Genomic DNA, 21,547 nt, shown 5'->3' with positions numbered 1-21,547 from the left:
CCTGATAAAAATATAACCCAGCCTCGTTCCCAAAGGTCTTGTGGAATGGCTGTACCAACTCCTCTAGCTGACACCTGGCTTATTCCACCTACTGTTCAAGCATTTTCCAGCCAAAAGTCTGATAATTCGAACCCAAAGCACACCAGATTCCTGTCCACCCACAGCTTCAAAAGATGAGTGAGAAGCTCATGTTCTCAGTCTAGCTGAGATACAGTTTTATTCTCAATTAGCTGGAAAATCAATCATGTTTTCAACACATACAAAAACACTCCAAAAAACAAGGCCAAGCTGTGTCTTTTCTTGTCTCTCCCTGGCCTGTGGCCCAAAGCAGGAAGGAAAGGATCCAAGCAGTGCCTAATAACCCTCACCCAACCGTGCAAGACTCATCCTGACGCAGCCTCGCAGTGCTTTTGGTTCAGGGCCCTCCTCAAGCCCTTCCCCAAGGCCTGCTAAGACCTGCCAGAAATGTCAGGGTCACACTCCATCAGCACTGTCTCCAGCAGCTCAGCATCCCTGTGAGCAGGGGTGTGCAAGCCCCGAATCCCAGGGGAAGGAGCTGCAGGCACTCACCTTGTCCTCGCTCAGAGGTTCCGCGTTGGATTCATCCAGAATGATCTCCATGATGCTGAGCACCTGCTCTGCCACCGCTGCTCCCCCGCTGTCCTTGCTCTCCTGCTCAGCCACCAGAGCCTGCAAGACATGGGAGTGCTCAGGGGAACAGCAGCAGGAACTGGTGTAAGGTGGGAGCAGTCCCTGGAACACCAGCTGGTTTAACTGCCCCCCACACTCCCACCCACAACAGATAAGCAATGTCTGAAGATAATTTGCAGTGCCAGCACAGCAGCATTTCCCATCTCCCATAGCTATCACAAGGCAGCAGGGCAGTCAGAAGTAGCTTCAGTTCATTGCAATCCATGGAAAAAACACTTCTGGAAGTCCAGGTTGTCCTTACCAAGTTGAGAGTCCCCAGCATGACATTCAAAGTGTTCATCTCTGGCTTGACCAGCTGCTGCCTGTTTATTTTCACCTTCACACAGTAACTGAAGAGTTTTAACAGCACCTACAAGATACAGTGAAGGGATTCTCTGTGGTACCTTCACAATGAGAGGGGATTTTGCTGAAACTAAAGTAATAGTTTAATACAGTAATACACCTGATCTCCAGACTTCTGGGCTACAGTACATCCCACATTTTTACATCTCTATATAAATCTTTGCACAGCTTTGGTTTTCAGGTAAGGCCAAAGCAGAAAACAATCCCTCCAGGATTCAGTCTTACCAACTCCTCAGGCTCTACACATTTCAAGTTCTGTAAGGAATTGTTAACCAAGAGGAAGAGAGAGTGAAAGAAGTGCTCCAGCTCAAGGGAGATTGTCTAAACCTCAGGGATGTCTGTGGAATTTTCCACCCCTTAACTCCTGACCCCACAGCCAAAGGGAGACTCACAGTTAAGAGGTGTCGGCCCTGTTTGAAGTCCTTGATGCCAGTCAGTCTGTTGAGCATGCACTCCAGGCCTCCACACGGGGCCATCACCCCTGCCATCTTGTACACTTCCTCCTCATCCTCCTCCTCATCTGCAGGACAGACATGGGTGGTGAGGACAGGAGCAGCCACAGCAGGACATGCTCGTGCAGTGGGAGCAGAAAAGGAGAGCAGAGCAGCACACATTTACCAGCAATTCAAGTCACTTCAGTTGTACTGAATTTGAAAAGAATTAAGATCAGGAATATGAAGAAGGGCTGGGCAGAATGGTCTCTGTGCCAAGCAAGTGCTCACATTTGAAGCACAGCTTTAAAGCACTGTTAAAATCCTCCTTCACTCGAGGTGAAGCAGGTAAATGCAGCAAAAGCAACGTCAATCAACTTTAAGCTCACTGCTGTGAGGATAATAATGTCATTGCTCTGCAGCAAACCTCAGATTTCCAATCTAATCCCAGCTTTCAGCAGACAAATGCATTACCAGTGGTGGAGTCCAGGGACTCGATGAATTCCTCCGTTGCATCTCCCAGTAACCCCCGCATGCGGTAAATGATCCTCATGGGCTCCCCCTGCAAGAGCACAGCTTTTTATTCATTCTGTCTCTGTCTCTGGGCACTTGTGCACAAGCCTGGTTCTGGTTTCAGTGTTTACAGACACTCCAGCCCCAGCTCTGCCTCGTGCTGTTTCACCTGAGGATGGTAACACAGGGAAATCTTTCACTCCCTCATGCTCCCCTTCCTGAGATGAATTAAAAACAACAGTAGAGCCACCTGCAAAAACATCAGTAACTCATCCCTTGGTCTGCCCAGCTTTTCTTGGCATTGCCAATTAATTGACAGACTGGTAATAAACAGTGTCTTCCTCCTTCCAGCTCCTCCAGGTTTCCTTTAGCACCAGTGAAAGATGCAGCCAAGGAAAATGGGTTCGTCTGCAGAGGAACACCTGCTTTCCATGGCAACCTCTCCTCTGAGGGTATGGAACAGCATACCTGGGAAATACAGGGAACAGGCACAGCCCAGGAAATGAAGCAGGACAGGCTGATTGGATGAAAGCTTTCAAAGAGATAAAATCTGCAGTGATGGCAAACGAGAGAGGAGTAAAAGGCAATTTAATGAGCTTTCAGTAAGGCAGTAGATCACTGGAACGATACAGCCAAAAAGCTGTGCTTTTACCCTGAGAAAGGGACAGTTTTCCAGATGCATTTCCAGCTGGAAATACTGACAGCATATCATGAAACTTTCCATTTTTAATCCATAGGTCTGAATAAAAAGCAGAAAAGAAAAATCCCAGATTTGGGAGCAGGAGACCTTGCAAGAGAAAACCTGTCAGGGATCGTGCTAAGCCTAATGTGGAATAAGCAGTGCTTAATGTCACAGCAAATACATAAGCACAGGGAAAGCCCCGGGGGGAAGATCTGCTCAAAGGCCATGCTGGCGACCAGCAATTAACACCACAGGGGCCCTGGTAAAACGGCAGATGAACAAAAAAAGCCACTGAGAGACAAGGGAAACAAAAAGGGGCCTGAGGTTGCGTTTCTTGTGCGCCTGTCGCTCCCAGGGAACGGAGCTGAGGCTCCAGGAGGTGCTCACAAAAGAAGACAGATGAAAGCTGTTCATCCACAGGAATGCTGAGCAAACTCTGCCTTTCAGCAGCAGAGCTGCTTCCCCAGAGAGCTGCACGCCAGCCCCAGCCCAGCATCCCACGGGAACAGCTCCTTGCTGCTCCCAGGGGCAGCACGGGGATCATTTCCACCAGTGACTCCACCAGAATTCAAATCAGGACTCACAGATTAACACCAGCACCTCACCTCCCTTTCCAAGTTGGTACCTTGCTAAAAAATTATCACTGTCACAAGGTTTGGGCTTGATTTTGCAGTACTGAAGGCTTTGTTACTGAAATAAAGCTTAAGGAGACCCATTTTCACTGCTAACTGGCACTTTGTTTGAACTCTTCCCACAAACAGTTTCAGGAAACTGAGGTTTCAAAGGTGATCTGAGGCCAGGAGGAAATGAGGAATGACCAAGAAATGCTGGACAAATCAGTCTTGTTTTATGATCTCAAGTGCCTCTAAAAACATATTTGTAGTGGGCAAGCTTGAGCCTAATGGTCTCAGTGGGAGTTTATTTTAGTGGCTACAAGAAGGGAAGAGTTGTTCTGGACCACATCCACCTCTGGAACAAGCTTAGTATGACACTCTTAAGACTGCTGGGTCCATTTCTTCATGTGAAAAACACACAACACATACTATGCAAAGCAAAAAAAGGATGAATCTGCCAAGTGCTTGAGATCCTGATGAAAAATATGACAGCAGAAGTGCAAATATGGAGAACCATTGGATGCTCTGTCCATAAATAACTTGGGTTCATCCCCAAGGCACAGACTGATGGAGCAATCTGGTGTCCCTGTGTGTTCACACACACGAAGCTTTTGTGTGCAGATGGAGTGTGAAATGTGATCTGAAAGGCAGTGACAACGTTCAGATGTCCCCAGGGGAACACAAGGCTGTTCCTCAGGAAGAGTCACACGTGACACAGGACACAGCTCACCTGGGGCAGTGCTCTGCAATCGCTCACGTTGCAGAGCTGTGCACAATCTGTCCTAACAGAGCTCCAAAAGGTGCTGAGCAGTTACACCCAATAAATTATATGCCAGGAAATAAATCCTGACTTGTGTGATTTTGTCTTCTCCCTGTCTTTTTTTGTTGATGTGAAGGAAGGGAGCTCTGTGCTGTTAACTTGTACAAAGGTAACACACACCTCGTTTGTGGGACACCACACCTTCTTGTAGACCTCAGCCACAGGCAGATCCAGACTGATGATCTTGTTGTTCACCAAAAGCTGAAAGGGAGAGAAGAACAAGTCAACAACAAGCTCAGGTTGTTACATCACCACTCCAGCAACCACCAGCTGCCCAAAACCAGCATCCCACAGGTCTGTACAAGACATCCCCACCTCAAGAAATTCTCACCTCCATCCCGCTGTCGTCCTCCAGCAGAGCCACCAGGTCACAGTCCTGGCAGATCTTGTTCTTGATGTCCCTCATGAGAGGCCCAATGCCAGGCTCGTTACTGCTGTAGGGATTCCCTGGCATCCTGCCCTGCAGGAAATCTTCCTGCTGGGGATCCTTCTCCAGAGTGACAAAGAACTCGGTGACTTCATTCTCCTCCTAAAGAGCAGCAGCAGAAACAGAGTGAATAAGTTGTTCCCTGACCACACTCCCATTCCTGCATTTTTATGGGAGAATATTCCTAAACCTTCAGTCCTTTCCCCCCTGGTGCATCTGCTCTGCATGCCACACTCGGAGGATGGCCAGGATCATCCAGTAACCAAATTGCTCAGGGAACTTGAACAGTGACCCCCTTAAATGGGAAACATATCTACACTGGCTAATGGTGAATCATGACTGCAGACACTGCTGTTCCTGGGAAAAAGGGACCAGATCCTGGCTTGTTAGAGGTGGTTGATGTTGATGCTCCTCCATCATGAGACCCCACCAGGAGCATTCCACACAGTTGTGGTGACCCTCAACAAAAAAGGACATGAAACTGTTGGAGCAAGTGCAGAGGAGGCCATGGAGTTGCTCAGGGGACTCTGCCCTATGGAGAGAGGCTGGGAGAGCTGGGAATGCTCAGCCTGGAGAGGAGAAGGTTGTGTGGAGACCTCAGAGCACCTTCCACTGTCTGGAGGGGGTACAGGAAAGCCAGAGAGGGACTGCTCATCATGAACTGGAGTGACAGGACAAGGGGGAATGGGTTCAAACTGAAAGAGGGGAAATTTAGGTCAGATATTGGGAAGAAATTCTTCCTTGTGAGGGTGGGCAGGCCCTGACACAGGGTGCCCAGAGAAGCTGTGGCTGCCCCTGGATCCCTGGGTGTGTGCAAGGCTGGGATGGCCAGGGCTCAGAGCAGCCAGGGATCATGGAAGGTGTCACTGTCCAGGGTGGGACTAGACAATGTTTAAGTCCCTTCCCAAAGCTCTGCAGGGCTCTGCTGAGGCAGTGTGAGCCTGCCCCACTCACAGGGTAGATGATGCTGCAGAGCCTCTCGAAGATGAACACTGGGGTCCTGTAGTCATCGAGGCTGTAACGCTTGGCAGTCTCTATGCACACGGCCATGAACGCCTTGGTCTCTGACTCTGTGCCTGCCAAGACAAGGAAGCTTTAAAATGGACACTGGAGTCATTTTTATAGATCCCACTTTAACTCAGCACATGCAGTAAATCCTTCTGCACTCAGCCCTACTCTTTGGTGCTCTCTCCTTTTGCGAATCCACTCTGTGGAAGATGGAAGGTATTTATTGGTAGGGTTACTAGGAAAGCTTCTGCATGGCTGGGCTGCAGTAAAACAGCCCCATAAAAATGAGGAGGCTGAGATTCCTGGAAAATAAGAGGTGACTAGGAACACTATTCAACTGTTCTGTGTCAAAGAAAATACTGGAAGCCACAATTCCCCCTGCTGACAGCAGTCACTTAGGAATGTTCTTTGTGTGGCTGTTCTGCTTTCCCATCTTGGTCGACCCCAAGACTGGATTTATGGAACAGAGGTGGTTTTACCTGTTGTCATGTCCTCCAGCATTTCCAGCAGCATGTCCTGGGTCTCATCAATCAGCTTTGTCCTCTGCACCACCAGCTTCCTCAGGCACAGGTAGCCATTGAGCACCGTGCCCACCAGCCGGCTCTTGAAGTGCCTTTTGATGGACTCCACCTCCACGAAGGAAGAGAGAAGACCTGGAAAGCCACAGAAATTCAGGAGGTGGGAGAAAATTTGATTTCTAAATTTCATAGCACAGTATCATAAAAATGGCTTCCAGTTCCTATTGGTCTGTGGTTTAAAGCTCACTTCTGTGAGCTGAGTGGTTGGAGGTAAAAGCCTTGGCCTGGTTCGTAAATTGTAACATATGAAAAATAGTTTGGGAATGAGGAAAGGACCTAAGGAGTTTCCTGCTTGCTTGATACAAAATTCTGCACTCTTTGGTGTTTTTCTGTTGCAAGCTATTCCAAAAGCAGATGATTGCTCCTCTTTAATACCTCTAATACCTCTGATGATGTGAAATGACTTATCAGTGACATCACCAAACTGGGCACTCCTACAATAAAGCAAAGAATCAGCAAACACAAGGATTCTTTCCCATGACACACTGATCAACATGCTGCTTCTTGCAAGAAGCCAGGCTTGACGGATTCACCCACTAATGGCTGAAGAATGTGAAAGAGGATACAAAAAACAATGACCTAGTTAATGAGGTATTTCCATTTCCAACAAAATTTTGTAAAAGGGTATACACCCTAGAAGATGAAAAAAAGCTCCCACAGAATAGGGAGGTAGGAACAACAGGCAAGAATAAAGCAGTGTTTACAGTGGTGCCAGGGACTGTACTATGTAATAAAGTGAAATGAAGCTTGCCTGGTGTATTACCACAGTTCAGCTAAAAACTCTTACTGACCACAAAAAATATGGAAAAATCCATTTAGAGATTAAGTGCTAAATCGATGGCAAAAATCCAGCGCTGATAATGGCAACACAACTGAATGAGATCTCTCTGAAATCCTGCCACAGGCTGTTAGAGAACAATGGTCAGCCCAGCTCTAACCCTGCTGCAGGCCCACTGAATACCTGTGAGACTCTTCAGGGCATATCCCTGCTGCAAATCCGTGCTGAGTGTTGCCTCCTCCAGGGCGAGCAAACGAGCTATTTCCTGCAAATAATTAACAGCCTGTTAGGCCAAGACCCTGCACTGCCAGTAACGACTGGAGTGTCTAACTCAGGGTGCAAAGTCACTGAGCCAGGCACAGAGAAAGCACAACTGCAACTGCAGGGGGGGAAGGGGGAAAGGAGAGGAAAACTGCCACAAATATCCCCCTCATTTTCTCCCTGCACCTTCCTGCTACCACTGCTTGGCTCTAGTGGCCCTCCAGGAGGACTCAGAGCCACCAGTGATGTGGAGAGTGTCACCTGCCTCTTTGGAGTGCAGCAAGGATCCCCACAGAAAACTCACACCACTCTGAACACTGCAAACCCAGTGTGCTGCTTCTCCAAAGGCTGTAACTCCCATTTCTCCAGCGATGACAGCACACTTGATCCTTCCCTGTCCCTTAAGGGCTCTGAGAGTCCAGCCTGGGAGCTGCACAACAGCTTCCAGCTCCAAGCTGGTGCCAAGGCAGTGCAGCAATATTTACAATCCCAGAGCAGTTAATTGAAGTGCTGAGGAATTCAGCACTGGAGCTAAAACCCCCGTGGCTCCCTCTGTTCAGAGGTAACAGCACTGAAGTGTGAACTTAACCCTGGCAGGGTCACCAACAGGGCACTGAACAAAGGGACGGAATTTCAAGGGGGAAAAAAAAAAAAGCCAAGCTAACAGGTCATTTCCTGCACACAAATACCTTAGTGATGAGGCTGCCAATGTAGGGCAGAACCCCTCTGGCTGCCAGGTAGACCTTCCAGTGGGCAGGTTTGATGAGTTTCTGATACAGGGCCAGGTACTCAGCAGCACATTCACCAGCAATGCTCAGCTCATCCAGGTAGCTGTGAAAAAGAAACACAAGCTGACAACAGCAACAAAAGGCATTCCTGCTTAAGGACACTGTGGAAAGGAAGAAAAAGCCTCCAGAAATCCATCCTCCCTGTTGTCCTTACCAACAGCATCACTAATATTCATTACTTGCTGGCTAAGTCAGTATTTGTCCCAAAAAGGAGTTGGCTGTGCAATCAGCATGAGCTGGGGTAAGTTATATGTCACAGCAGCTGGAAGAGAGTTCTGCCATTGAACAGGCAGGGGAAATGTTGGCCACGCAGCTGATCCTTACTTCTGGAAAAAGCACAGACTGCAAGAGCTCATTGCCAGCCAGCAAACCCCAAGTCTCTCTAACTCTATGCCCTCCCAGCTAATTAAGTTAAAAAATCCAGCTCCAAAAGATCCCTGAAGTGCAGGTATACAAGGGAGAGGTGTGAGAACAGCTGCAAGAAGGGAGAGATTCTGATGGGAATTGAAGACAAATACCCGCGGAGCTGCCAGGTGTGGCAGCACAAGAATACCTGGTGAGGAGATCAAGGACCTGCTGCTTCCTGCTGGGGATGGTGGCCAGGGCCTCCACGATGGTGCAGGCAGCCTGCCTGGCAGCCTGGGTGGCAGGAGTGAACAGCACCTGGGCCAGGGGCAGGAAAATCCAGGTCAGACTGATGGGCAGAGATGAACCTGTGCCAGCTCACAAGAAGGGACAACACTGGGGCTGTTGGGTGACCCAGTGGCAGCGTTTTACTCTTCTCCCAACATCTGGTTCTGTGACAATTCCTGCTGTGCTCAGCACCCAAGTGTTTTAATGAGTGCATGGTGTGGGTGACCTGCTAGTCCACACACAAAGCAAAGCTTTGGTCCAGGAGCCTCAGAAGTGCAGCTCATGAGGCAAGGCAGGAGCACCATGGCAATCAAAGGTTCAGAGTTTAAGAACCCACAGACCTCCCAGACAAACATTTGATGCAGCATTTCTGAGGGAACACAGCTGCAAACCTGACTTATGAGGGAGGCAGTGAGTCCCAGCCTCCCCAGACATCCCTGCACAGGACCTGCAGCACACCAGCCACAGTGTGTGACTGAACCCTGCCTTGGGGCCCTCCCACCCTTACCTGCCGCAGCCAATTGTTGTGTCCCAGCTTGAGATCCAGAGGACAGGTTCTCTTCCCACGGCGACTCATGAACTGCTTCCACTTCCAGATGTATTTTTCTGACAAGTAGAGCTGGTGAAGCTCAGCTTTGCTGGGAGTTTTCCCATTGGCATCTGCACCTGCAATATTGAGCAGAACCCAAGAGAAGTCAGCAGTCATGAACTGCAAACCACCAGAGTATTTTTGTCTTCTTACTGGAACTTGTCAAACTCCAGTGGGAAGCTGAAAGCTTCCCATCTCCTTCTGCCATTTTCACTCCTGTGTGGAGCTATGCTCAATTCCAAGCCTCATGCAAATTCCAGAGCCTCTCTCAAGGAATTCCATCAGCTTTCCAGCTGGCTGGTATCAATTGAAATAAACAAGTTTTGTTTTTTACAGTCCCTGATTCTCTTCGGGCACAGAGCATTTTCTGCTTAGGGTTTGAGGCACACAGCCTGGAAAAGTCAGTGCTAGAGCTCTAGGGATTAAATGTGAGGATGGTATTAGATGTCATGGGACAGAAGCCAACACAACTCCACAGAAGCACATCCTTATTAAATCTAGGGACACACAAGTTCCTGCACAGAAGTGCAGCAGGTCACAGGCACAGGGGTTACCTCTGGCAGGGAGGCACTTCTTCCAAGCTTCATATGATGCTTTGGGGTCCCTCTTGAGCCACAGCTGAGCCTGTGCATGGATTTCATTGCTGTACGGCTTCACAGTGGTGAGAGCATCCATGGGCACATCCTAAGAAATTAAAAAGCTCTGTGATTCTTCAGAAAGCCACAGTCTGCTCCCAATGAGCAGCTCCTGAGGTGAATCACTGGGGCAGGGCCATGTAGAGGCAAATGCAGCTCTTGGACAGCAGCAGGGTAATACAGTGAATGGTGTACTAAGAGAGAGATATTCCAGCTCCTACTGAAATGTCAGTAAACTCATCTCTGATATCCATCTGTGATTATCAGACAGGCAGATCAAAGAAAACATATGTTCCCTCCTGCAAATCTAATCCTAAAATAAAATCAATAGCAGTTAATCAATGTATTCCAATGAGAACTGTAGCTCTGTATTTTAAAATCTCACTCAGAAGTACTTGATTCTATCAGATTTAGGTACTTGATTCTACAGAGCTGCTGAAAGCACCAAAAGCCTGCCCAAAATAATCAAGCTATGGCTTTGAAGTTGCTCTTTCCCCATGCCTCAGATCTGAGGGGAAAAGAGCAAACCCTGAACAGTTGTGGTCAAAGTCACCAAAACCCAGTGAAAAACAGAAAGTGGAAATCTGTAATCTGCAGTGTGTAAAGACCAGAGTCACAGGGTTGTGGTTCCCTAGGAACAGTGACCAGGAAAAGCAAGTCTGGCTTCCTCACAAACTAATTCCTCACTGAGATCAGTGTGCCAGACTTCCATCAGCAAATTCTCAATGTTTTGCTCAGCCTCTAAGGCAGTACCTTGTTTTTCTTGCTGGTTGGAGCAGGTGGCTTGATGAGCTTCTGAAGGATGCGCAGGCACATGAGGGTGATGTTTTCAACAACCACGGGAGTCTTGATGTTCACTGCCATGAGGAAGAGGCTGAGAGCTGAAAGCAGACAGGGGTGTTCATTATCCTGTGAGAGCTGCAGACAGGACACAGCTCTGAACAGCATTCAGCGGGTGCAGAGCTGGAAATCCCCTGTAGTGGCGGCCCTGGGCACAGCTCTGGCTGGGGTCAGGACTCACCGCAGCGCAGGCGCAGCTCCCAGCAGCTGTCCTCCTTGGAGATGGAGTCTGTCAGCAGCAGCATCTCGTACTGGAGGCTGCTCGCCTGCAACACACAGTGCTCCAGCTCTGGGGGCTGCCCCACTCCCTTCTGCCTTCTCCTCTTTAACACACTCAGGTTCAAAACACATGCATTGAAGTTAATTTATCCCACACACACTTGGGGTGACTGGTAACCTGCTGGAGAGGTACAAGCAAAGCCAAGACAGGGAACTGCCTAAGGAAACTTCAGCATGTGCCTGCACACAAAATGTTGTGCTGCACTCTGACATTTATGTAATTTCCTATCAAGACTCAGTTTTTTTTCTCACAAACAGACCATAAGAGAGAAGATGCAATGAACAGAATGCACCAGCATAGAGGGACAGAACAAATAAACAGGAAAACATTGGAGTCTCACCAAGTCTGGATTTGCCCAGTGTCCCTTCAGAGCAGCAGAAACCTTTCCAATGATTAAGTCATTCATTTGCTGTGTGGCCTCTGGATTGTCCCTGATTCCAAGAGGAAAAAGATAACACTGTGATGATCTGCTGTACTAAATGCCAAAAGCTCCTGGGATTTCAGCTCAGCTGGTAACAAATGCATAGGGAGTTGAAGGTTACACTTTGCTGGTGTGACCCAGCCATGGCAGGGGGTGGGACTGGGTGGTCTCTGAGATCCCTTCCAGCCCAGATCACTTTGTGATTCTAAGGCAACTCCCCTCATAAGGCTTTCCCTTCCTGGGGGAACTTTCCTGATGTCTTTTTGGGGCTACCTAACAACACGGGCCAGACAAAACTAAGGGAATAAAAAGTATAACTGGTTTTTATATATGTATTGAAGGGTCTTCAGGTACATATAGGGCAGATGAAGCCCCCCCAGGGCTACACCCAAAAATGGACCATGGGTCACAGGTTCTCATACTTTTATAAGTTTGGTCCATTTGCATATTGGGGGTTAATCCTCCAATTACAGCTTCAGGTAATGAAGTCATTTACCCCAAGTTTGCTCCCCCAGCTCCCTTTTGTTTCCATTTCTCGGGGCCTGAGGCAGTGAGGTGTCCTTGATTCCCAGCCCAGAGAGGAATTGTTGTGTGTGACCAAAACGGGAGAGGAGCAGCTGACGCTGTGTGTGGAGTTTAGAGTTTCACACTAAAGAACTGCAGGGTTATAAATACATGAAAATATAAAAGCTGAAATCCCGAGGCATCGTTCCCGAGGCCAGAGCAGCTCTCACCTGGTCAGGAGGCACATGAGCTGCCGCACCTCCTCGCGCATGCTGGCCGCGCCCCGCCGCAGGTTGTAGTCAAAGAGCTCCCGGATGAGCCCCTGGGCCACCAGGATGTGCCGGATGGCGCCGTTGGTGGCCAGGGCCCTGAGCAGGGTGATGCAGTGCTCGGTGACAGCCGAGGCACAGCCGTAGCACTTGGTGGAGGAGGTGTGGCCGCAGCCCAGCACGGACAGGGCTCGGTACTGGCTGGCTGTGAACGTGGGCAGTGCCGAGCTCCGGGAGGATTTGGTGGCCGCCTCGCGTTGCTGCAGGTCGTACTCCAGCAGCTCCTTCCGAGAGGCAAACACTTTCTGGGAACACAGAGCAGAAACTGTGAGCCAGCACACTAATGCCAGTGCCACTCACGGGTTATTTACACTGTGTATTCTGTGCAGAAATGTTTTGAACCAAGTGTTTCCAAACTTGAAATACTTCATTATTGGAAAAGAGAAGGATTTGACAGGAAGGTCTCACAGATATATGTGTATAACAGAGAGATCTTTGAATGTAGAAGCTGAAGAAGGAATAAAAATGATAGTAAGTTTTGAAATAGAAGAAAAGAATTGCTAAGCCAGTTTTACTGGATAACTAGAAGGGAAAGAGCAAGTGAGTTGGAAGAGGCTTTTATGACTCCGAGCAAAAGATAAATTCACCTCAAACAAAAGATGTTTTTACCAAGCAAAAAGATTTTTACAGGCAAACAAAAATGCCATGTTGCAAGTAGAAAGAAAGATCTCAAATTTTTCCACTATGAGGAAACTGAAAAACAACTTCTAGCTTCAACTGTAACACACTGACCTTTTGTGATTGGAAGAGTGTAACATGAATATGGTAATGTTGGTAGTTATGATAGGCTGTAGGTGATAGTAAAGGTATTGATTGGTTGTCAATGTTTTAAGATGCTCTGTAATGAAAAGTCTAGAATGCATTGAAACCAGAACTAGAGAGGCTTCAGAGAACCCAGAGCTGTGGCTGAAAAGGCTGTGGGCTGGGCTCCTGTCACCCATGGCCTGTGAATTGCTGAATCCTCTGGATACAATAAACAGCATTTTAAAGACCCAGTCTGGAGTCCTGCATTTGGGCTCTTACACTTCATATTGAGAGGAATGAGAGATTTGTCTTTACAAACCAGCTGTGGGTCTGCTGGTAGATAAAACCAGCACTGAGAGATAAAAGAAACTTTGGGAAGGATTCCACTGATTGATGAAGGGAAAAAGATATTTGCCTTTACAAACAAACTGTAGGTTTGCTGAGAAATGAAACTGGATATTGAGAGGGGAAAGCAGCAATGAGGAAAAGCCATGAATACCATAAGAATTAAAAATGAAAAGGGAGGGTTGTACATTAGAGGGGACTCTCAGGTATCAGGTGTTCTGGGAAGTCTGTGCCTCTCAAGTATCTGAGGCATTGAGCAATTTGAGGTATTTGAGAAATTTTACCAAATGGGGAAAGAGAGAGGGAAATGCAGATGGGAAATTGGGACAAAAAGGAGGCTGCATCCTCCAAAAATTTGAGAGATCCCAGGGGAATGCCCCATGGCCTCTCCTTTATTCGAATAAAGCAAAAAGGACTCCTCTGTCTCCTTTTTGGACATAAACCTCTGCTGTTTGTGGATTAATTTTCCTGACAATTGCAACAGCAGACTTGGGAAATGCATGAGGAATATCAGCCTAACTCCCAGTTATCCTCCCTGCTGTTTATACTACATGCAATGTAACACTGGAAATGTGACAAATCCATAGTATTAATTACTATTAATACTGGCAGAATAAGTCAGAGTAATTTATTCTATATAGAAACAGCTAAATATATTTAATATGCTTAAATATCACAGCTAAAAGAACATTCATCATGTAGCAGGTTTTCCAGGGTTTGTGTGACTTGTTGAACACAAATAAATACATTTAATTTATAAAACACTTCTGTAGGTCGCCTTTTAGACTGGTGTGTTTTCAAACACTTGGATACATGCAAAAATTCAATTCTCTTTAATTAACCATCTGTTCAGTCTCCTGCTCTTCATGATGTAGCTGCTGAGAAAATCAGTTTCACAAGCTAGCTGAAATTTTAGTAGTTAATACATAGCTTTTAGAAATTATTATTTCACTGAAAATATACCACCTGCTGTTAATGATATCATTAAATGAAGAATGGCAACATCTTGGGTTTTTTTTCCCTAATAAACACTTGGCCTAAATTCAAACCAAAGCACCCTCATACCTGGATGATTTTGGAGAGTTCATCGAAGGAGTTCTTGCAGTCCCCACAGTACTCCTGGGCTAACTGCAGGATGTACCTGTTCACACTGGCTGAGGTAGAACTGATCCCTCCACTGCTGCCCGACTCATCCTGGAGCAGGGGAAAGCCAAGAGCAATCACAAATGGAGGCTCCACACAAAAACACCAACTGCACAGCAGCCCCTGAGGCACGGGCTGCCCTGGGCAGGGCCAAGGCCAGCGTGTCCCCAGCCTGGACGTTCTGTGCAAGCTGCACCTGGCCCTCCTTACCTGGGGTTTTTCAGGGGCTGCCTCGTTCACTTTGCACAGGAGGTTCTCCAGCTGTGGTCGGTGTCCCATCAGCTGGTGGTACACCCTGTCAGCCTTGTCCAGCAGAGTGTTGATGTTTGTCACTGCCTACCAAGGGAAAAGGAGAGGAAACTCTTATTTCATTCAGAACTACAACCACCAAGCTCCAAGCCTTCTCTTTTGCCTTTCTCTGGGGGGAAGGGGGGGAAATCACTAAATGGTGACCCTGCAGCCTGGTTCTGCCCTGAGAAGCACTCTGGTGACACTACTGAGCACACCCTGTGACACTACACTGTGCACACTGATCCTCTGGGACAGGACACAGAGGGTTCTTCATTCATTAGCAGGGCTCCTCAGGTGAGATGGGAAGCAAACAGAACAACCCAAATCCATCCCAAAGAGATGCAGCCAGTTGATAAGTGAGGCACTGAATGATGTCTTTTGTCTGGTGGAGCAAGACACAAACCCAGAATGCATCAGTCAGTGAGGAGCCTTGAAGGAGCACTGATTTGGACAGGGGATGGACCCCTGCTGTCCCCACAATGGCCCAGAGCTCCATTATCCCCCCTGCCCCTGCTGCCAGCCTCACCTTCTTGCGATCCTCCTCGTTCTCGATGGGGTCCACAGCACAGCAGGGCTTGGCATAGAGCATGAAGTCAAATCGAGCATATTTACAGAAACCACAGGCATTGCACAGGAAAGGATCCTTCTCATCATAATTGATGGACCTGGAAGGCAAGGCAGCAGCTCCAAACCTGCAGCTCAAGGCAACTGAGACAATGAAACAACCTGAAAGGACTCAGGTGAAAGAGGTGGGTGACTCTTAAAATATCTCGGTGACTGGACTGCCCTGGGGAAGGGAAATACTTGAGAATCAAAACCTACAGATCAGGCAACAAAAAATCCTTACAGCAGTGCCACATTCTTGCTGGAAAAAGTAGGAACAGAAATTGCTCCTAACAATTGTACTTTAATGACAGTAATTCCCAGTAGAAAGTCAGGCTGCAGCACTGTGTCCTTTAGGAGAACACAGATAAAGGAACTGTTCTGGTTTGTAGGGTCTGGGCTTTGCAGTGGGGCTGACTGCAGCACTTCTTATCCCCACTGCAGACCAGGGTAGCAGACAGAACTGATTTATAGCTCCCAGAACTCCAGAAGGGATGTGGAAACCTTTCTACACACCAGCAATCACCAGGAAAGAGCCTGCTAAACACCTCGAATCCTATGAGAATTAGAGAGGAATATGGGACAACAACAGGCGAAAGAGATATCAGATAAGGAGACAAAAGTGACAAAAGAGAAGGATTTCTAAGGCTGTAGTGAAAGTGTGAATAGCACACAGTAAATTACCCCTGAGCCTGCTCTGAATGAGGCAGCACAACAAAAGCCATGAATAGAACTGTGTGTCCAGCCCCAGCCAGGGATCCTGGGGGAAGCCCTGCAATCCCACAGCTGAACTCCAGCCTCCAGCCCAGGCAGGCCAAAAATAACCTGGGAATTCTGTGGTGTGAACTTCCAGGGCTTGATGTGAAACTTCAGCTCGCTGAGAACTGTGCTCCCAGGCTCCCTTTGTTAGGCTGCATTACATTAAATCCCTGTAAACCTGTTTTATACTTCCCCACTAATTTGATTGTGTGCTTGTATTAACCAGAATGGGGGATTTACATCGCAGGGGGTGTGGGGCACCCAGGAGGGCTCTGGGGGACACACACACACACCTGCACTTGTGGCACTGCTACATACTCTGGGGACACTGGAGACACACAGTGACTCTGGGAAGACTGCACATGTGGCACTGGCAGACGTTCTGGGGACACTGGGGACACACACAGTGACTCTGGGGACACACACAGACCTGCACTTGTGGCACTGGCAGACGTTCTGGGGACACGGGGGACACACACAGACCTGCACATGTGGCACTGGTAGATGTTCTGGGGACACTGGGGACACACACAGTGACTCTGGGGACACACACAGACCTGCACTTGTGGCACTGGCAGACGTTCTGGGGACACTGGGGACCCACATAGTGACTCTGGGGACACTGGGGACACACACAGTGACTCTGGGGACACACACAGTGACTCTGGGGACACTGGGGACACACACAGTGACTCTGGGGACACACACAGACCTGCACTTGTGGCACTGGTAGACGTTCTCGCCGCAGTTGCCGCACACGCCGGGGTTGGCGGGCACCGAGGCGCTGCAGCGCGGGCACTGCAGGGTCTCTGTGGACGCCTGGTAGTTCTCGTAGAAATCAGCGAACTCGATCATCAGGTTGGAGGCCACGATGGGCAGGGGCAGATCGATCTTCACCTCTGTCTGTCCCGGTGTCAGCTGCACCTTCTTGGCCTTGTGCCAGCGTGCTGGCCTAGAGCAGGGACAGAAGGGAAGGAAGGGAAGAAAAGGAAAGGAAAGGGAAGGCAAGGAAGCTTTTCCAGAGGGAAGTTCCCTCCCCGCCCACGTGTGAGGAGAAGCCAAATGAAACCGTCTCGGCTCCAAATCTCCTTTAACTGGGATGAATGGAGAGCAGTTCTAGGATTCGTTTCCTTAGCTTCTGTATTGACATGATATGTAGCCAGAAATACATTTTAAGCCTTTATCCTCTTCATAGAGAGAGACTGTTTGGGATTAAAGAGCTGTTGATGCCTCATGGAAAAACTTTAATTCTACAGACATTTTCTAGGGATTTTCACCTCCATTTTTTTATTAGTAAGGACATTTGCATGAAAACAGGATATTTATTTCTTAAAGATCTCATCTGCTCCCACTGCTTATTCTCAACCTGAAGTCAGAATCCTCTCTTTGTGACATCATAATCCTCTCCACAGCAGCCACTTGTGATGTCACAGAGGATTAAGACTTCAAATAAGCAATAAGCGGCGGGCACAGATTAATCCCTAAGCCAGAGAGATCTGATTCTGGTGAGAACATCTCAAGAAGTAAGAAGGGGAAGCACATAAGCAGGACTGGCTCCAGACTGAGCAGCGTGTTGAAAAGGAGCCATTTCTGGTAGGTAAAGCAGAGCTCAGAGTGAGACCATCCAACTTCTAATTTTAATTCTACTCTATGGCTTCAAACAAACAATGTTAATGCTTTCAGCATTCCTGGACATGCTGCAAAGTCCAAATCCCTTTTGGAGTCAAACTACCCATGAAGTGCTCTCTGTATTACTACTGGTTCCCACACAATTAAGTCAGGTGCTTAAAAGCAGCCTAGACAAAGTTGGAATCCACCAATTTTATAGACATTTTTCAAGCTTCAGAGAAAATCTGGATCTTTGCTTCAACAATTGTAGGGGATTCAGAACAATTGTACCCAATGTGGGCTGAGAGTGCAGAGTAATGAGGAGGAACCTTGGGGTACAACAAGAAGCCAAGGGAACAAATCAGATTCAGAGATTGCACAGGAAACTTGATGGACATACTTGTTCTTCAGCTCCACGATGGCCTGCACGGTCCTGTTGTTGTAGTAGAGGTTGATGGTTCGCACCATCTTGGTTCTTTTCAGGTCTCCAATCTTCACTGTCACCTTGCTGATGGTGTGGCTGCCAATGAGCTTCACCACCTGCTGCGTGGTCGTGTAGCGTGTGTCCACTTTGATGGACGAGAGCTTGATGTACTGGGGAGACAAAGCAGGACACACTGCCTGTCTGAATCCCAAAAAACCTCAGAGACACAGAACACCACACCTGTAATGGTTTGGGATCCCTGACGTACTGGGGAAACAAAGCAGGAATACACTGCCTGTCTGAGGGCATCCCAAAACCTCAGGGGCACAGGAAACCACACCTGCAATGGGTTGGGATCCCCACCACTGGAAAGGATTTAATAACAGCTACTGCTGGTGTCATGCAGAGCAGCTGGAGTTGTGCCAGAGAGGGTCAGGCAGAGATTCGGAAAGGTTCTTCCCCCAGAGGGTGCTGGGCACTGCCCCAGGGAATGGGCACAGCCCCAAGGCTGCCAGAGCTCCAGGAGTGTTTGGACACCACTCCCAGAGATGCCCAGGGTGGGATTGCTGGGATGTGCTGTGCAGAACCAGGGTTGGATTTGATCCTTGTGGGCCCTTTCCACCTCAGGATATTCCATGACTGTGTGATTCCAGGGTTACTTACACAGAAGGGCACCTCGGGGTTGTTGCAGACAAGGCAAGGATCACTCTCCAGGTAGTAGCCATCAAATTCCACTAGCCCAGACAACGTGCTGGAATGAGGGAACAACACTGACACATGGACCTGGGCATTTGCAGCTTTAAACCCAGGCCATTCAACCAGAATCACTTTAATTTCCCCCAGTTTCAATGTGTAACAGAATTGTTACATTATAATCACACTGCAAATAACAGGTTTTAACTAAGCAGCATTGTTACTGTAATTATCAATGGCCAAGGTGGGACCAAGAACACAACACTTAAAACCACAAACCTCTATTCTCCAGCTGGGCCTAAGATTGTATAGCATTTACTGACAGTGAAAGCAGAAGGGCTCAAGCCAAGCTCTGCTGGTAGGGCACAATGCCAGGTCTCCATGTGGCAGAAAGGATTCTGGGCTCTCCCAAGCCCAGCAGGCACAGAACCTCAGCCCATCCCCACCACCATGCCAGCAGCAGAGCTGGGTACTCCCCCGGGGATGGAGCTCACTGGAAAGCCCTGCAGTGACAGGGATCAAAGGCAGAAGTGACTCACTTGTAAATGTTGGAGTTGGGGTGGTTGGTGAGAATGTGGTTTTGAGTCCGGAGGATCTCCACGGCCTTTTGGGAATATTCCTTCAGCTGAAATACAACCAAGAAAAGACAGCCCTCAAAACAGTGCTTTTATTGCTACACAGACACAAATACCCCTCATCTTGTGGTGTTCCAGGTCCCCAAGAAGAGGCACACACCACACCCACAGGAATTTATGTGTTTAAATCATTACCCAGGACTGTAATCGATCCTAAAATTTGAGATTTACACAGTAAGTGTTGTCAGTCAATCCCTGAAAATACCTGCCAAGATTTGTATGGCATTCCCCACTCTTTAAACACACTCATGCAAGTATCAATGGGTCTAAATTATTTGTTCTCAATCCCACAGATCCCCTAGAAGAGGCCACCACTTCCTTTGTTGAAAGATCATGGCTACAAAAGATTTCTAAGAGTTGCAACATCAAAAATCTATAAAATGGTGCTGTCAGATCCACAAAAACCTCCAGTGAGAACAAAGTATTTTTCTCAATAAATGAAAAACTCGCCAGCACAATTTCACCCCCAAAACAACAGAACAGAATTCCACACTTCCAAATCTTTTAAGGATCTTGCTTTTTTTAACATTAAGTTCTAGAAACATGAAAAATTTCCACTAGAAGCTCTTCTGAGAGAAAATCTGTCCCAGCTGTATTATAAATGAGCACCTGGGATGCTGTACCTCCCTTCTGAAATGCCACTGTACCTTTTTCTCTGTCTGCTGTGTTTTCAGGGAGAAGTATCCCAGGAGATCTACAAACTGGGCAGCCTTTCTTCCATAGGCTGGGAGTTCTGGCCAGATGGACCACATGAGATCCAGCAGTAACTCCTGCTGGGACTTGTTGGAGTTCCTGTTGAGTGGATTACAGACAATCAGGGTCCTGAATCTTGTGCAGAAGGAGAACATAAGCTCCAGTCCACCAAACTGGGAAACCATCTTGCAGAGTTCACACCATCCCTTGAACCCAGCTGTTTTCCAGCACTCCAAAACAAAAGCAGCTGTCCTGCAAGAACTGAAGAGCTCTGAAGGATTCCAGCCCCCCAAAGTGCTCCTTTCCCCATACAACTCCTGACTTTTCATGGTGTGAGTCTGGATCTGCCTCAGGAATTCACTTTGCCCACAAACACCTGCTCCTGGCCATGACAAGAGTCAGACTTTGCAGACAGAAATAAAATGAATGCTCCTTGCAGGTGACAACTGAGATTGATCATGGCTAAGTCACAACTTCCACCTCCAGCCCCAGTAACTGCAGACCAGTGAGGGCCAGCACCTGCAGGCTCCAGCATCCTTCAGAGAGAGGCTCGGGCACTGCCCCAGCCCCAGGCTCACCTGTAGATGTGCAGGGCCAGGCAGTGGGCCTGCCACCTCACTGAGGAGGAGTTGGATTCCAGCAGGAAGCAGCGCAGGAACTGGATGAGGGTCTCTTTGTCAGCAAACTTGTTCAGTTGGTTCACCAGGGCCGTGCACAGCTGGTCCTCCTGACTGCCTGAACCCTCACCTAGGGACACAGGGAAGGCTTTAGGGAGAAGATAAATGCAGCACCTCACAAGCAGCCACTCTCCTATTTCAAAGAGTCATGATAATGGGGACAAATTATTATGTTTCAGGTAACAACAAAGTTTAACATTCTTGTCTTTTTCAAAAATATAAACGCAGTACTCCTGACTAACAGGAAAAAAACTGCAGGAAAACTTGCCAGTGAGGACGTGAGAAATGTGCTACACATCCTGATAAAAAGAAAAGGATTGACCATGAGGCAATGAAAAGACTCACAGGGAACCATCTGATGGTGAAAGCCAAAGCGGTTCCTTGAAGAAAAGCCAAGAGAGAATTTATGCCCATGACTTTTATAGGGAAGCTTAATTACTTTCCCAGGACTGTGGATATTCATTAAGCAGCAGCCCTGGCTCCAGCAGAGCTTCCAAGGCAGCTAGAGGAAACAAGTCTGAACACAATCACTGCAGAGCAGAGCTAACTGGGTGTGCATCCACAGGATTTGTTTTAATCCTCATGAGCATTTCAGCCTCCTACAACCCAGGACAGGCAAGTTAAGTGGAAGCTGCTTCATCACTAGATTAGGTAACACCATTAGACAACTTCAAACCCACTCAAGGCAATAAGCACAGCGGTTTGGGATGTCCTCAGCACGTGATTTCAGCCCAACTCTCAGGACACA

At 48.0% G+C, this 21,547-nt stretch overlaps 1 protein-coding gene across 6 annotated transcripts in view; it reads right to left on the bottom strand.

The window, feature by feature from the left end:
* The window catches only part of UBR4 (ubiquitin protein ligase E3 component n-recognin 4), an 81,473-nt gene that overhangs the window by 12,295 nt on the left and 47,631 nt on the right, over window positions 1-21,547 (bottom strand). For all 6 annotated transcript variants that reach the window (XM_088178963.1, XM_088178964.1, XM_088178965.1 and 3 more), the window contains 26 exons: window positions 20,701-20,869; window positions 20,077-20,221; window positions 19,334-19,419; window positions 18,765-18,852; window positions 18,078-18,271; window positions 16,782-17,021; window positions 15,234-15,372; window positions 14,627-14,752; window positions 14,339-14,467; window positions 12,086-12,429; window positions 11,271-11,361; window positions 10,832-10,916; window positions 10,564-10,691; window positions 9,730-9,859; window positions 9,095-9,252; window positions 8,507-8,616; window positions 7,855-7,996; window positions 7,088-7,169; window positions 6,028-6,201; window positions 5,495-5,616; window positions 4,445-4,642; window positions 4,234-4,314; window positions 1,959-2,046; window positions 1,446-1,573; window positions 953-1,060; window positions 571-690 (listed from right to left, as the gene is read on the bottom strand). In XM_088178963.1, the coding sequence (XP_088035089.1) occupies window positions 571-690; window positions 953-1,060; window positions 1,446-1,573; window positions 1,959-2,046; window positions 4,234-4,314; window positions 4,445-4,642; window positions 5,495-5,616; window positions 6,028-6,201; window positions 7,088-7,169; window positions 7,855-7,996; window positions 8,507-8,616; window positions 9,095-9,252; window positions 9,730-9,859; window positions 10,564-10,691; window positions 10,832-10,916; window positions 11,271-11,361; window positions 12,086-12,429; window positions 14,339-14,467; window positions 14,627-14,752; window positions 15,234-15,372; window positions 16,782-17,021; window positions 18,078-18,271; window positions 18,765-18,852; window positions 19,334-19,419; window positions 20,077-20,221; window positions 20,701-20,869 (3,605 nt within the window). The remainder of the gene's footprint in view (window positions 1-570; window positions 691-952; window positions 1,061-1,445; window positions 1,574-1,958; window positions 2,047-4,233; window positions 4,315-4,444; window positions 4,643-5,494; window positions 5,617-6,027; window positions 6,202-7,087; window positions 7,170-7,854; window positions 7,997-8,506; window positions 8,617-9,094; window positions 9,253-9,729; window positions 9,860-10,563; window positions 10,692-10,831; window positions 10,917-11,270; window positions 11,362-12,085; window positions 12,430-14,338; window positions 14,468-14,626; window positions 14,753-15,233; window positions 15,373-16,781; window positions 17,022-18,077; window positions 18,272-18,764; window positions 18,853-19,333; window positions 19,420-20,076; window positions 20,222-20,700; window positions 20,870-21,547) is intronic.

The sequence above is a fragment of the Sturnus vulgaris genome, chromosome 25 (genome assembly GCF_052056855.1).
Source record: "Sturnus vulgaris isolate bStuVul1 chromosome 25, bStuVul1.hap1, whole genome shotgun sequence".
Classification (NCBI taxonomy): domain Eukaryota; kingdom Metazoa; phylum Chordata; class Aves; order Passeriformes; family Sturnidae; genus Sturnus; species Sturnus vulgaris.
Note: the sequence above shows the minus strand (reverse complement) of the source record. Positions and strands in the feature narration are given on the sequence as shown.